At 34.4% G+C, this 17844-nt stretch overlaps 1 protein-coding gene across 1 annotated transcript in view; it reads left to right on the forward strand.

The window, feature by feature from the left end:
* LOC144447945 (ras-like protein rasD) overlaps window positions 1-17584 on the forward strand; it is a 40412-nt gene extending 22828 nt beyond the window's left edge. Inside the window, exons 2-5 of the mRNA XM_078138057.1 lie at window positions 14178-14234; window positions 15719-15792; window positions 16731-17036; window positions 17447-17584. Of these exons, the coding sequence (XP_077994183.1) occupies window positions 14178-14234; window positions 15719-15792; window positions 16731-17036; window positions 17447-17584 (575 nt within the window). The remainder of the gene's footprint in view (window positions 1-14177; window positions 14235-15718; window positions 15793-16730; window positions 17037-17446) is intronic.
* The last annotated feature ends 260 nt before the right edge of the window (window positions 17585-17844 follow it).

Here is a 17844-nt window from a genome sequence, read left to right on the forward strand (position 1 = left end):
AGATAAGTTAGAAAACGAATGTTTAATGGAAATAAAATAATACTAAAGCAATAATACAATACACGCATAACAAAGGCAAATGTAACTACATGTCAAATAAATCTAGCATAAACCAAAACCATTGGGCAGAGGGCACTACTGATCTGGTCGATGGCAATTAAGATGGGTGAGTATGAATTGTGGTGCCAGTTGAGGCAAGTTGGGGGCCTGTTGGAGGCCGAGCGATGCCAGTTGGAGGCGAATGGGGGCAGAAGTACGAAGTACGGTCCCCCAAAGTGCCATAGACCAGGTCAGTTGCCAAGAGGAGGTTGAAAGGGGTGGTGGTGGGAATGTGGAGAAGACGTGTACTACAGCTATGATGGTAGCGAATTCTTATGAAAGAATGAGGTGATAGGCAATAAATGTGTGACTGGTATGGTATGTAAACAGAGGTTATGTAATTGCTAGGTGTGTACCTTCCTGTGTTGTCAAACACTTATTCAACAAGTTAAATATTGTATATAACCTAATTACTAAAAACAATCAATTATGCAAATGACTAATTAATTTTCATTGGATGTTTACCAAAATCTAGGCGATTTTTGTCATTATCGTATGGAAGATGTGTAGCAGGTCTCATTAAAATCGATGTAGTAGTTTTTGAAATATCGTGTCCACATCCAGACAGACAGACAGACAGACAGACAGACAGACAGACAGACAGACAGACACAGACAGACAGACAGACACACACACACACACACACACACACACACACACACACACACACACACACACACACACACACCTCTAAAACATAATCTTCCTTTATGTAAGGTCAAAATCGTAGTCACCGATTATATAACAAAAACGTCAGTCTCGGTTAAATAATAAAAACTATGACGACTAATATTAACAATCATAGATTCATGATATGTTGTCTGCGTCTGCAACGTTATCAATGACAAGTGCACTATAAACTATAAACCTACACTGAACCAATATGTTAAGATCAATTCAGGTTCGTGTAGGAATTTTGTTAATGATTTAGAGTCATTAAAAACAATTTTAATGCATATTGAAGACATTGATTTAAATCCTACGCCTTCCCATCAACATGGGAGATTGTCTTATACAACGGAAGGGAAATGGTATGTATGTCTGTCAATATCTCTGTCGGCCTGTCATTTGCATTATTCATTATTTTGATGTAATGATAATACTATATACTCGGTGTATAATATAATACTATATACTGGGTGTATAATATGATGTGTAGATAATACTATATACTAAGTGTATAATATGATGTGTTGATAATACTATATACTAGGTGTATAATATGATGTGTTGATAATACTATATACTGGGTGTATAATATGATGTGTAGATAATACTATATACTAAGTGTATAATATGATGTGTAGATAATACTATATACTAGGTGTATAATATAATACTATATACTAAGTGTATAATATGATGTGTTGATAATACTATATACTAAGTGTATAATATGATGTGTAGATAATACTATATACTGGGTGTATAATATGATGTGTTGATAATACTATATACTAAGTGTATAATATGATGTGTAGATAATACTATATACTAGGTGTATAATATAATACTATATACTAAGTGTATAATATGATGTGTTGATAATACTATATACTAAGTGTATAATATGATGTGTAGATAATACTATATACTAGGTGTATAATATAATACTATATACTGGGTGTATAATATGATGTGGAGGTAATACTATATATAGTAGGTGTATAATATGATGTGTAGATAATACTATATACTAAGTGTATAATATGATATGTTGATAATACTATATACTAGGTGTATAATATAATACTATATACTAAGTGTATAATATGATGTGTTGATAATACTATATACTAGGTTTATAATATGATGTGTTGATAATACTATATACTAAGTGTATAATATGATGTGTAGATAATACTATATACTAGGTGTATAATATGATGTGTAGATAATACTATATACTAAGTGTATAATATGATGTGTAGATAATACTATATACTGGGTGTATAATATGATGTGTAGATAATACTATATACTAGGTTTATAATATGATGTGTTGATAATAATATATACTAGGGTGTATAATATGATGTGTAGATAATACTATATACTAGGGTGTATAATATGATGTGTTGATAATACTATATATAGTAGGAGTATAATATAATACTACATACTAGGTGTATAATATGATGTGTAGATAATACTATATACTAGGTTTATAATATGATGTGTTGATAATACTATATACTAGATTTATAATGTGATGTGTTGATAATACTATATACTAGGTGTATAATATGATGTGTTGATAATACTATATACTAGATTTATAATATGATGTGTTGATAATACTATATAATAGGTGTATAATATAATACTATATACTAGGTGTATAATATAATACTATATCCTAGGTGTATAATTTGAGTAAAATGTCAAACTTTGGATAGTAAGCATATTTTAAACGTAAATCGATCCGAAACCTAGGATTTTAAAGTCCGTTTATCATGCCACACACACATAAAACGTAAGAAGACTCTACTTTTGTCACTATATATTGGCGAACTGTTCGTAAATGGCCGCCATAAAAAGTTAATACCATTTTATTACTTTCTGTATAATGCATACTGATTTGCCTCCACAATGTTAGGTGTGTATAAAATGCGTGAATAAAGTGAAGTGTTTATGCTTTGATATTAACCCCGTGGCGTTAATGACAACTATACGACCCTTGAACTATTCTTGGGGTTTTCTGGGTCACTTGATGATGCCGGTATTTCCAGCTATATAAAAATCACCAATCCCGGTAATAGCTAGTACATGTATTAGAATGCCTTGTGTAAAAATAGTCCTTACAAATTAGTCAACACAGGCATTAATGTTTTCACGTACTATATATATATCACATGTTTTCTAATATATGCATTTTATATCAAAGTCTAGCATGAACCTATTAAAAGCCCAGTAGTTTATATTGTGTTCTATACAATCAAGTAGAGCTGTTGTTACCTCGCCATCCAATGATATCAAAGTCTAGCATGAACCTATTAAAAGCCCAGTAGTTTATATTGTGTTCTATACAATCAAGTAGATCTGTTGTTACCTCGCCATCCAATGATATCAATTCCAGTAGTTTATATTGTGTTCTATACAATCAAGTACAGCTGTTGTTACCTCGCCATCCAATGATATCAATTCCAGTAGTTTATATTGTGTTCTATACAATCAAGTAGAGTTGTTGTTACCTCGCCATCCAATGATATCAATTCCAGTAGTTTATATTGTGTTCTATACAATCAAGTAGAGCTGTTGTTACCTCGCCATCCAATGATATCAATTCCAGTAGTTTATATTGTGTTCTATACAATCAAGTAGAGCTGTTGTTACCTCGCCATCCAATGATATCAATCCCAGTAATTTATATTGTGTTCTATACAATCAAGTAGAGCTGTTGTTACCTCGCCATCCAATGATATCAATTCCAGTAGTTTATATTGTGTTCTATACAATCAAGTAGAGCTGTTGTTACCTCGCCATCCAATGATATCAATTCCAGTAGTTTATATTGTGTTCTATACAATCAAGTAGAGTTGTTGTTACCTCGCCATCCAATGATATCAATTCCAGTAGTTTATATTGTGTTCTATACAATCAAGTAGAGTTGTTGTTACCTCGCCATCCAATGATATCAATTCCAGTAGTTTATATTGTGTTCTATACAATCAAGTAGAGTTGTTGTTACCTCGCCATCCAATGATATCAATTCCAGTAGTTTATATTGTGTTCTATACAATCAAGTAGATCTGTTGTTACCTCGCCATCCAATGATATCAATTCCAGTAGTTTATATTGTGTTCTATACAATCAAGTAGATCTGTTGTTACCTCGCCATCCAATGATATCAATTCCAGTAGTTTATATTGTGTTCTATACAATCAAGTGGAGCTGTTGTTACCTTGCCATCCAATGATATCAATTCCAGTAGTTTATATTGTGTTCTATACAATCAAGTAGATCTGTTACCTCGCCATCCAATAGTAGATCTGTTGTTACCTCGCCATCCAATAGTAGAGCTGTTGTTACCTCGCCATCCAATAGTAGAGCTGTTGTTACCTCGCCATCCAATAGTAGAGCTGTTGTTACCTCGCCATCCAATAGTAGAGCTGTTGTTACCTTGCCATCCAATAGTAGAGCTGTTGTTACCTCGCCATCCAATAGTAGAGCTGTTGTTACCTCGCCATCCAATAGTAGATCTGTTGTTACCTCGCCATCCAATAGTAGAGCTGTTGTTACCTCGCCATCCAATAGTAGAGCTGTTGTTACCTCGCCATCCAATAGTAGATCTGTTGTTACCTCGCCATCCAATAGTAGAGCTGTTGTTACCTCGCCATCCAATAGTAGATCTGTTGTTACCTCGCCATCCAATAGTAGAGCTGTTGTTACCTCGCCATCCAATAGTAGAGCTGTTGTTACCTCGCCATCCAATAGTAGATCTGTTGTTACCTCGCCATCCAATAGTAGAGCTGTTGTTACCTCGCCATCCAATAGTAGATCTGTTGTTACCTCGCCATCCAATAGTAGATCTGTTGTTACCTCGCCATCCAATAGTAGATCTGTTGTTACCTCGCCATCCAATAGTAGAGCTGTTGTTACCTCGCCATCCAATAGTAGAGCTGTTGTTACCTCGCCATCCAATAGTAGATCTGTTGTTACCTCGCCATCCAATAGTAGAGCTGTTGTTACCTCGCCATCCAATAGTAGAGCTGTTGTTACCTCGCCATCCAATAGTAGAGCTGTTGTTACCTCGCCATCCAATAGTAGATCTGTTGTTACCTCGCCATCCAATAGTAGATCTGTTGTTACCTCGCCATCCAATAGTAGAGCTGTTGTTACCTCGCCATCCAATAGTAGAGCTGTTGTTACCTCGCCATCCAATAGTAGAGCTGTTGTTACCTCGCCATCCAATAGTAGATCTGTTGTTACCTCGCCATCCAATAGTAGAGCTGTTGTTACCTCGCCATCCAATAGTAGAGCTGTTGTTACCTCGCCATCCAATAGTAGAGCTGTTGTTACCTCGCCATCCAATAGTAGAGCTGTTGTTACCTCGCCATCCAATAGTAGAGCTGTTGTTACCTCGCCATCCAATAGTAGATCTGTTGTTACCTCGCCATCCAATAGTAGAGCTGTTGTTACCTCGCCATCCAATAGTAGATCTGTTGTTACCTCGCCATCCAATAGTAGAGCTGTTGTTACCTCGCCATCCAATAGTAGATCTGTTGTTACCTCGCCATCCAATAGTAGAGCTGTTGTTACCTCGCCATCCAATAGTAGAGCTGTTGTTACCTCGCCATCCAATAGTAGAGCTGTTGTTACCTCGCCATCCAATAGTAGATCTGTTGTTACCTCGCCATCCAATAGTAGAGCTGTTGTTACCTCGCCATCCAATAGTAGAGCTGTTGTTACCTCGCCATCCAATAGTAGATCTGTTGTTACCTCGCCATCCAATAGTAGATCTGTTGTTACCTCGCCATCCAATAGTAGAGCTGTTGTTACCTCGCCATCCAATAGTAGATCTGTTGTTACCTCGCCATCCAATAGTAGATCTGTTGTTACCTTGCCATCCAATAGTAGATCTGTTGTTACCTCGCCATCCAATAGTAGAGCTGTTGTTACCTCGCCATCCAATGATATCACTTCCAAAATAACATTTATTGACATTAGCAAGCCCATGTTACAAAGCCAGTCTAGTTCAAGCCTAGCATGGAGACCACAGTTAATCTTGCCTCTGTCTGCCTGGTGTAGTAACAAGTACCAAATATGTTAGGTATAAATTCATGTTGTGTACCAGTTTTTCGATAAATGAACATCGTAATAGACTACAAAGATATTAGCAGAGTTATATTCAGAGTTATATATGCCTGACTGTTTTATGTAACATTTAAAAAAATTTCATGATAAATGGTCAGATTAATATGAGCTCAATGTTCAGTATTTATCAATCTTGCAATTGACGAGTCCAGTCTTTTATCCGCGTTAGGTTGAGGTCAGAATTTACGGTAGGGGGGATTATTTTGGTCAAAAAAAAATTCGCAGCCGTCCCTTCGTGCTATCAAAAAAAATCATGCCCCCGAACCCCCAAACTAATAAATTCCATAGCTCCCCCTCCCCGGCTATACATATTTTGATGTGTAATTATATACAGTACCCCCCCGCCCCCCCCCCTCCACTTAGAGATGTACAGTATGGTAGTGGAAATCCACTTAGAGATGTACAGTATGGTAGTGGAAATCCACTTAGAGATGTACAGTATGGTATAGTGGAAATCCACTTAGAGATGTACAGTATGGTAGTAGAAATCCACTTAGAGATGTACAGTATGGTAGTAGAAATCCACTTAGAGATGTACAGTATGGTAGTAGAAATCCACTTAGAGATGTACAGTATGGTAGTGGAAATCCACTTAGAGATGTACAGTATGGTAGTAGAAATCCACTTAGAGATGTACAGTATGGTATAGTGGAAATCCACTTAGAGATGTACAGTATGGTATAGTGGAAATCCACTTAGAGATGTACAGTATGGTAGTGGAAATCCACTTAGAGATGTACAGTATGGTATAGTGGAAATCCACTTAGAGATGTACAGTATGGTAGTAGAAATCCACTTAGAGATGTACAGTATGGTATAGTGGAAATCCACTTAGAGATGTACAGTATGGTAGTGGAAATCCACTTAGAGATGTACAGTATGGTATAGTGGAAATCCACTTAGAGATGTACAGTATGGTATAGTGGAAATCCACTTAGAGATGTACAGTATGGTAGTAGAAATCCACTTAGAGATGTACAGTATGGTAGTAGAAATCCACTTAGAGATGTACAGTATGGTATAGTGGAAATCCACTTAGAGATGTACAGTATGGTAGTGGAAATCCACTTAGAGATGTACAGTATGGTATAGTGGAAATCCACTTAGAGATGTACAGTATGGTAGTGGAAATCCACTTAGAGATGTACAGTATGGTATAGTGGAAATCCACTTAGAGATGTACAGTATGGTAGTGGAAATCCACTTAGAGATGTACAGTATGGTATAGTGGAAATCCACTTAGAGATGTACAGTATGGTATAGTGGAAATCCACTTAGAGATGTACAGTATGGTAGTAGAAATCCACTTAGAGATGTACAGTATGGTAGTAGAAATCCACTTAGAGATGTACAGTATGGTATAGTGGAAATCCACTTAGAGATGTACAGTATGGTATAGTGGAAATCCACTTAGAGATGTACAGTATGGTAGTAGAAATCCACTTAGAGATGTACAGTATGGTATAGTGGAAATCCACTTAGAGATGTACAGTATGGTAGTAGAAATCCACTTAGAGATGTACAGTATGGTAGTAGAAATCCACTTAGATATGTACAGTATGGTATAGTGGAAATCCACTTAGAGATGTACAGTATGGTATAGTGGAAATCCACTTAGAGATGTACAGTATGGTATAGTGGAAATCCACTTAGAGATGTACAGTATGGTAGTGGAAATCCACTTAGAGATGTACAGTATGGTAGTAGAAATCCACTTAGAGATGTACAGTATGGTAGTGGAAATCCACTTAGAGATGTACAGTATGGTAGTAGAAATCCACTTAGAGATGTACAGTATGGTAGTAGAAATCCACTTAGAGATGTACAGTATGGTAGTAGAAATCCACTTAGATATGTACAGTATGGTAGTGGAAATCCACTTAGAGATGTACAGTATGGTAGTAGAAATCCACTTAGAGATGTACAGTATGGTAGTAGAAATCCACTTAGATATGTACAGTATGGTAGTGGAAATCCACTTAGAGATGTACAGTATGGTAGTAGAAATCCACTTAGAGATGTACAGTATGGTAGTAGAAATCCACTTAGATATGTACAGTATGGTAGTGGAAATCCACTTAGAGATGTACAGTATGGTAGTAGAAATCCACTTAGAGATGTACAGTATGGTATAGTGGAAATCCACTTAGAGATGTACAGTATGGTAGTGGAAATCCACTTAGAGATGTACAGTATGGTATAGTGGAAATCCACTTAGAGATGTACAGTATGGTATAGTGGAAATCCACTTAGAGATGTACAGTATGGTATAGTGGAAATCCACTTAGAGATGTACAGTATGGTATAGTGGAAATCCACTTAGAGATGTACAGTATGGTATAGTGGAAATCCACTTAGAGATGTACAGTATGGTATAGTGGAAATCCACTTAGAGATGTACAGTATGGTAGTAGAAATCCACTTAGAGATGTACAGTATGGTAGTGGAAATCCACTTAGAGATGTACAGTATGGTATAGTGGAAATCCACATAGAGATGTACAGTATGGTATAGTGGAAATCCACTTAGAGATGTACAGTATGGTAGTGGAAATCCACTTAGAGATGTACAGTATGGTAGTGGAAATCCACTTAGAGATGTACAGTATGGTAGTGGAAATCAACTTCAGCGTCCATACATAACAATGAGAGATTTAATTTCTTTACAAATACATGTGGGCTTTGCGAAAAGGATTTCGCATCGGGCAGTAACCTATACTTGGAGATCCTTGGTCGACAGGGTATTGTCTTTCAATCTTGATTCTAGGCAGAAACAGCATCCCCCATGATAGCTAGTGGGGAGGGTGAGGGGCCTGGGGTTAAAAAAATAAGGACATGTAGGGGGCCAAATTGCATAAAATTTCAACCATACACATTATTGGAAGCCATATAGAGTACTTGAAAATTGTCGCTTTGTTTGTCGATTTTCAGCTTCGCTTATTGCCTTTGGTGAGGCTGAACCTGTACTATAACGCGGTTTAGTAACAGTCACGAATCTCAGTACCTGAACGCGATTTAGTAACAGTCACGAATCTCAGTACCTGTACTAACGCGATTTAGTAACAGTCACGAATCTCAGTACCTGTACTAACGCGATTTAGTAACAGTCACGAATATCAGAACCTGTACTAACGCGATTTAGTAACAGTCACGAATCTCAGTACCTGTACTAACGCGATTTAGTAACAGTCACAAATCTCAGTACCTGTACTAACGCGATTTAGTAACAGTCACAAATCTCAGTACCTGTACTAACGCGATTTAGTAACAGTCACAAATCTCAGTACCTGTACTAACGCGATTTAGTAACAGTCACAAATCTCAGTACCTGTAGTGTGCCGATTATGTGGTTTGCTAGTCTCGTAGCGATTACGGCTCAATTCAACGGAAGATAGTATTTCTTTCAATGTTTCACACGCATATGTACAAGTTATGCAATAAATATCATAGGTTAATATAGATATGTACAAGTTATGAAATAAATATCATAGGTTAATATAGATATGTGCATGTTATGAAATAAATATCATAGGTTAATATAGATATGTACTTGTTATGAAATAAATATCATAGGCTAATATAGATATGTACAAGTTATGAAATAAATATCATAGGTTAATATAGATATGTACAAGTTATGAAATAAATATCATAGGTTAATATAGATATGTACAAGTTATGAAATAAATATCATAGGTTAATATAGATATGTACTTGTTATGAAATAAATATCATATGTTAATATAGATATGTGCATGTTATGAAATAAATATCATAGGTTAATATAGATATGTACAAGTTATGAAATAAATATCATAGGTTAATATAGATATGTACAAGTTATGAAATAAATATCATAGGTTAATATAGATATGTACTTGTTATGAAATAAATATCATAGGTTAATATAGATATGTACAAGTTATGCAATAAATATCATAGGTTAATATATATATGTACAAGTTATGAAATAAATATCATAGGTTAATATAAATATGTACAAGTAATGAAATAATTATCATAGGTTAATATAGATATGTACAAGTAATGAAATAATTATCATAGGTTAATATAGATATGTACTTGTTATGAAATAAATATCATAGGTTAATATAGATATGTACAAGTTATGAAATAAATATCATAAGTTAATATAGATATGTACAAGTTATGAAATAGATATCATAGGTTAATATAGATATGTACAAGTTATGAAATAAATATCATAGGTTAATATAGATATGTACTTGTTATGAAATAAATATCATAGGTTAATATATATATGTACAAGTTATGAAATAAATATCATAGGTTAATATAGATATGTACAAGTTATGAAATAAATATCATAGGTTAATATATATATGTACAAGTTATGAAATAAATATCATAGGTTAATATATATATGTACAAGTTATGAAATAAATATCATAGGTTAATATAGATATGTACAAATTATGAAATAAATATCATAGGTTAATATAGATATGTACTTGTTATGAAATAAATATCATAGGTTAATATATATATATATATGTACAAGTTATGAAATAAATATCATAGGTTAATATAGATATGTACAAGTTATGAAATAAATATCATTGGTTAATATAGATATGTACAAGTTATGCAATAAATATCATAGGTTAATATAGATATGTACAAGTTATGAAATAAATATCATAGGTTAATATAGATATGTACAAGTTATGCAATAAATATCATAGGTTAATATATATATGTACAAGTTATGCAATACATATCATAGGTTAATATAGATATGTACTTGTTATGAAATAAATATCATAGGTTAATATAGATATGTACAAGTTATGAAATAAATATCATAGGTTAATATAGATATGTACTTGTTATGAAATAAATATCATAGGTTAATATAGATATGTACTTGTTATGAAATAAATATCATAGGTTAATATAGATATGTACAAGTTATGCAATAAATATCATAGGTTAATATAGATATGTACTTGTTATGAAATAAATATCATAGGTTAATATATATATATATATATGTACAAGTTATGAAATAAATATCATAGGTTAATATAGATATGTACAAGTTATGAAATAAATATCATAGGTTAATATAGATATGTACTTGTTATGAAATAAATATCATAGGTTAATATATATATATATGTACAAGTTATGAAATAAATATCATAGGTTAATATAGATATGTACAAGTTATGAAATAAATATCATTGGTTAATATAGATATGTACAAGTTATGCAATAAATATCATAGGTTAATATAGATATGTACAAGTTATGAAATAAATATCATAGGTTAATATAGATATGTACAAGTTATGCAATAAATATCATAGGTTAATATATATATATGTACAAGTTATGCAATACATATCATAGGTTAATATAGATATGTACAAGTTATGCAATAAATATCATAGGTTAATATAGATATGTACTTGTTATGAAATAAATATCATAGGTTAATATATATATATGTACAAGTTATGAAATAAATATCATTGGTTAATATAGATATGTACAAGTTATGCAATAAATATCATAGGTTAATATAGATATGTACAAGTTATGAAATAAATATCATAGGTTAATATATATATATGTACAAGTTATGCAATAAATATCATAGGTTAATATAGATATGTACAAGTTATGCAATAAATATCATAGGTTAATATAGATATGTACTTGTTATGAAATAAATATCATAGGTTAATATATATATGTACAAGTTATGAAATAAATATCATAGGTTAATATAGATATGTACAAGTTATGAAATAAATATCATTGGTTAATATAGATATGTACAAGTTATGCAATAAATATCATATGTTAATATAGATATGTACAAGTTTTGAAATAAATATCATAGGTTAATATAGATATGTGCATGTTATGAAATAAATATCATAGGTTAATATTGATATGTGCATGTTATGAAATAAATATCATAGGTTAATATAGATATGTGCATGTTATGAAATAAATATCATAGGTTAATATTGATAGATAAATAACGATGGACCCAAGTATATAACGCCAAGCTCTCTGTTTTGCTTACACACCGATAACACTTTAATGTGTATCTTGCTCCTAATGTCATACTTCGCACGCCGCTGAGTGGCTTACGTTAAGCTTATGGTGGTAAATAACGAACAGGTCTACTATCTATAGTTTAAATTTGACTGAAGTCAGTTGATAAGCAACTGAAAATACAACTATCAAACCAACACTTCATAATTCAAAATCAACTTTTTCAAGTTCTCAAAAATTAATATGTAAGTAAACATTCTATAACTTTGCAGTTTATTGTGTGTTGGGAATAGATTATACTTTCGTATGGTGAGGTAATACTTCTAATGTGTTGATGACTGTGTGGTGTCATCCCAACTACTGCAAATAACTTATTGCACAGAACGGTATGTATATAAAAGGACATGGTATATTGAACAATTTTGACAACAACTAAAAGACAATGTATCAATTATTCCTTGATAGATATCCTTTGTTAACTAAACTGCAGAATATTTGATCATTTGAACCAAAATATCTTCACCGGATCTCTTCAACGTAGCCACCATAGTTACCAATGAACAATCACCACAGTTACCAATAAACCACCACCATGGTTACACTAAACAATCGCCATAGTTACTAATAAACAATCATCATAATTACCTATAAACAATCCCCATAGTTACAATAAACAATTACCATAGTTACAATAAACAATCACCATAGTTACGAATAAACAATCGTAGTTCTCATATCTTTAGGATTTCCAAACAACTGTTATGAAAGTACTATTGGAATTTTAAATCCGACCGCCTGTAGAGATAGTACGTGTAACTCATTGAAAGTAAGACTTCATACTGATGTCACCGATAGATACAATCCAATGTAGAGATGTTATTAGTTGTTTATTATTCGTCTATCGCTACGCAAAAAGTAATAAGTAAATAAAAGAATTAAAAATCAGAAAATAAAAGACGTGTTTTTAAAGTGTATTTAAAGATATTGAGGTAGTTAATGTTACGTTTAAGTGAAGTGTACCATTAAAAATAGGCCAAGGCCCTTGTGTTGACAGCAATTCCTGGCCTTTGAGTGTGTTATACTGTAGACACATCTTGAAGGCTTTACTTTTAATGGATTCTACCAAAATAAACCTCGTGGCAGTATACTCAATACCCTACCTTTCTCTTTGATCTTGCCAAAAAATCTACCTAAATGACCTTCGACCCCAGAAGCCACGTCTACTTTAGCAACCACATTTCTTAAAGAATGGGAATTTAATAACCGAATTCCCTGACGATGACGTCATACAAGTCACTGTAGAATGAAAAATGTTATCTTAATAGTTGTCTCCCGGGTACTTGGTGAAGTTTCCACTGAAATACTATCCAAAATGGCCGGCGGTGTCTGTGTGTGTTATAATGTACTAGTACTAATCTTGTTAGTCGTATTTACCCATGTCTACTACGTGTACAATTCAATGTTCACCACTCTGTTCTGATCCTCAATTCCAATTATTTACACAGGTTCACTACAATCGTTCCATTCATATAACCTTTCCAATTTCCGCCTATACATGCTTTAATCAATACCGTAGAAACATATGTGCGATTCTGGTATTCTCCATTAAAAGCCACAGAGTTGCTGTTCATTTCCTGTTATCTCTCCTCAATTGTCATTATTTGAGACGTCTATAGATGTCACACAAATTAAAACCAGTTTCAACCAGTATTAATTACTGTCTTCCATTGGAAAGGAAATTGATTTTTTTTTTAAAACTGGACTTATCAAATCATGTGTCATGACATGTAACAATTTCTACTCGTGTTTCGATTCATGGTAAATGACGATCATCTGCTCACACATGAGTCTGTCTGTCTGTCTGTCTGTCTGTCTGTCTGTCTGTATGTATGTATGTCTGTCTGTCTGTCTGTCTGCCTGCCTGCCTGTCTGTCTGTCTGTCTTCTGTCTGTCTGTCTGTCTGTCTGTCTGTCTGTCTGTCTGTCTGTGTGTACATACATGCATGCATGCATGCATGCATAGATGTATGTATGCGTGCATGTATGCACGTATGTATGTATGTATGTATGTATGTATGTATGTATGTATGTATGTATGTATGTATGTATGTGCGTGCGTGCGTGTGTGTATGCATGCATGCGTGCGTAAGTATGTATGTATAATCGGTAATGACAGCACTTTACTCACAAATTTCTGCTTTCATTTCAGCGTTAACGGTTCGATTTCTGGCAAGAAGATTCCTAACAGAGTATGCGCAGAACTTGGGTAAGATATATATATATATATATATATATATATATATATATATATATATATATATATATATATATATATATATATATATATATATATATATATATATATATAAGGTATTGTCGGGTTTATAGCGCTTACAGAAGATCATACAAATTGCTTGATGGCGTGAATAAAGCCATGATACTAATAACCTCTGCTATATTAATTACTTCTATAGCAATTTTGCCAGCTATAATGTGTTTATATCAGGAGTGGCTGCTGTGCCTGTCATATTGAGTATAATAAATGCAAATTTGAAATTGTCTGATAAAAACGAACGCCTTAAGGTCAATATAGAAATTACAAACAATTATTGACTTTAATACAGAAGTAAAATATTTGCAGAAAACCCACCATAAGTTGTCAAAGATGTATTTGATAATACATCATTAGCATTTCAGAAAAATGATTATTATGTAACCCCCTTTGGAATTTTTCTTAAGAATTATAAAATAAATGGGTATTCAGATGCACAGTGCTTCAATTAGAAACACTTTACCCGGGGATATACCTGAGATATAATGAAAGGTACAAATAATCTGTTTTACCAATAATCTGCTTTGGCAGTATAATACACGTCGCGTCTTGTCATTTTTAAAGCTTGTTGCAAACGTTTAAAACACGCGGGCTACGTATTTGAATTTCCAATATATAAATATTCATGTAACCGTCGCGAGTCACGTCGCTGACCCCGAGGTCATTCATCTGGCGAAACTTCCGTACCTCCGTAACCCGTTTCATTATTGATTGACATCCAGTTTACCCGTTAAAAGGCTATTAGCGATGTGACTCGCTACGGTTACATGAATATTTAAATTGGAAATTCAAATAGGTGTTTTAAACGTTTGCAACAAGTTTTAAAAATGACAAGATTCCACAGAGCAACAATTCAGAAATCGTCAGGATTTCAGCCTTTCTGTTCATTTTACTGTCAATTTCGCCTGGTAAAATGTGAGTTCTAAGCATATTTGTTCTAGCGAGGTGGATTTTTGACTGATCTGAAGTCAAGTTATGGCATTTCTTTCAGGATATGAAAATTATAATAGTACTCGCTTTTGGGTATGGATGTTGATCAGTCTCAACCCCTTGTGGGTTATTTCAAGATGTGATCATGTGGGGGGGGGGGGGGGATTGTGTTTGTTCGTTGTCGTTTACTTATGTATGTATCTACTCATGTGTTGGTTAGTTAGTTTGTTTGTTTGTTTGTGTGTGTTTGTTTGTTTGTTTGTTTGCCTGTCTGTTTATTTATTTGTTTGTTTACTTGTTTATTTGTTTGGTTTTTACTTGTTTGTGTTTTGTTTGTTTACTTGTTTGTTTATATTTGTAAACAAAACTAACTGAGTCTGAGCTCCCTGTGATCTACCTACAGACCTATCTATAATGTTTCAGCCACAGTAAAGTGCTTAAATCATAGATATTTCATTGACACATCATTCTGTCATTTATATCCGTAGAATTTTCATACGAACGCCAAGTTTCAGTCGATGAGGGCGCCGTTAGCGTTTTAGTAACAGATACTGCAGGGTTGGTGAGTATTTCAGTCTATCTGTCAGTCAGTCAGTCTGTCCGTGTGTGTGTGTGTGTGTGTGTGTGTGTGTGTGTGTGTGTGTGTGTGTGTGTGTGTGTGTGTGTGTGTGTCAGGTTATGTTTCTGCCATGTTTGAAGGAAACAACAACACATTTTTTAGCGAAACACAAGACGGAAAACTAAACCAAACCCAGGGGATCAAAATATGATAATGGTCATTCTGACTTGATCACAAAATGACATGCGGTGGTGTATGCAGTGCCAGAGCAGTGCTGTCCATGTCAGTGGTGTATGCAGTGATGTTGTTGGTGTATGCAGTGATGTCCATGTCGTTGGTTTATGCAGTGATGTTGTTGGTGGATGCAGTGCTTTCGATGTCGGTGGTGTATGCAGTGATTTAGATGTCGATGTCGGTGGTGTATGCAGGGGTGTCGGTGTCGGTGGTGTATGCAGTGTTGTCGGTGGTGTAGGGGTGTCGGTGGTGTACACAGTGATATGATGTCGATGGTATATGCAATGGTGTTGGTGGCGTGTGCAGTGGTGGAGGACGGCGATGAAGGTCCACATTGGCGTGTGCAGCAAGTTTCATGGTCGACACCGGCCGATGATGACGACGACTTTGATAGGCTTTTTCTATGGAATTTTGCGTTGTCCACGATGTCCCAATTCAAACGGCTTTCGATATGATGATGATGGTGGTGGTGGTGGTGGTGGTGGTGGTGGTGGTGCTGCTGCTGCTGCTGATGATGATGATGATGAAATAGTGACCCCCATAAATGCATGCAAAAAATGTAATAAACCCACGCCAAACCCTTGAGCGCAATAGAGTAACTCATCCTTAAAAACACCGCCGATTGCTGCGCTGACCCCTTGCCACTCCCACGTAATTGTTTGTTCAGTCCCTAATCGGGTTGTTATTTGGTTTTGTTTATTGAACAGGAAGAAGATAGTTCATACCTTAAGAGAGCTGATGGTGTAGTTGTGGTATATGATATTTCTAAAAGAAGTACTTTACAGACAGCAAAAGACATTTTAAAAATAATACAAAATGAGAACAAAAGTCGACCGCACTACGTCACGCTGGTAGGAAATAAAAGTGACCTTGGCCATCTTAGACAAATATCATGGAGTGAAGGGAAACAACTTTCTCACGAATTTGAAACAATCGGGTGTAATTTTGTTGAAGTATCTGCAGCTGACGGTACGACAACTGTTGATACAGCTTTCCAAGGGTTGCTAAAAAGGGTAGGTTTTTAAAAGACAGTTCATTATTAACCTATTTTAGCATATTCGAGCTGAGCGTTTTGATTGATTGATTGATTGATTGATTGATTGGTTGATTGATTGATTGATTGATTGATTGATTGATTGATTGATTGAGTGAGTGAGTGAGTGAGTGAGTGAGTGAGTGAGTGAGTGAGTGATTGATTGATTGAGTGAGTGAGTGAGTGAGTGAGTGAGTGAGTGAGTGAGTGAGTGAGTTGTTTCTTCAGACAATCAAATAGAATGGGAGAGAGGCAGACATTGACAGAGAAGCAGAGTCAAAGTGTAGGAGACAGGTTTGAAGAAATAAATTAAAGACTGAAAAAACAACGTGCACGTCTGTGTAATTTTGAATAAAATAATGTGAGTTTTAAATTTGTTGTTCATTACAGATAATCAAGTCGAAAGAATCGCATAGCACTTTAGGAAGATTTGAGAAGAGAACGACGTCGCCGTCTGCAATGTCCAGTCCAAAACCGATACGTGCATTAATGAGGAGATTGGAACGAACAGCAAGTGCAATCTTCTGAACTACGATATTGGTGCTATCAATCAGATACGAAATAAAATGTAAATATTTTACTAAGATGATCATGATCGGATACACATAAGGCAGTTGTTTTTATATTGAAACCTTGGATATCTACTTTGTGATGTCAATAGTCAAAGAAAGTCGACTCATCCGCCGCTATCCAACTTTTCCATCGGGCCAACGAAGTCACTGACCTGTAAAACCGAAAACAGGCTAAACCGTCCCCTATCACATAATTCTAAAACATAATGACCCCCT

This window comes from Glandiceps talaboti, chromosome 17 (assembly GCF_964340395.1).
Source record: "Glandiceps talaboti chromosome 17, keGlaTala1.1, whole genome shotgun sequence".
Taxonomy (NCBI): Eukaryota; Metazoa; Hemichordata; class Enteropneusta; family Spengelidae; genus Glandiceps; species Glandiceps talaboti.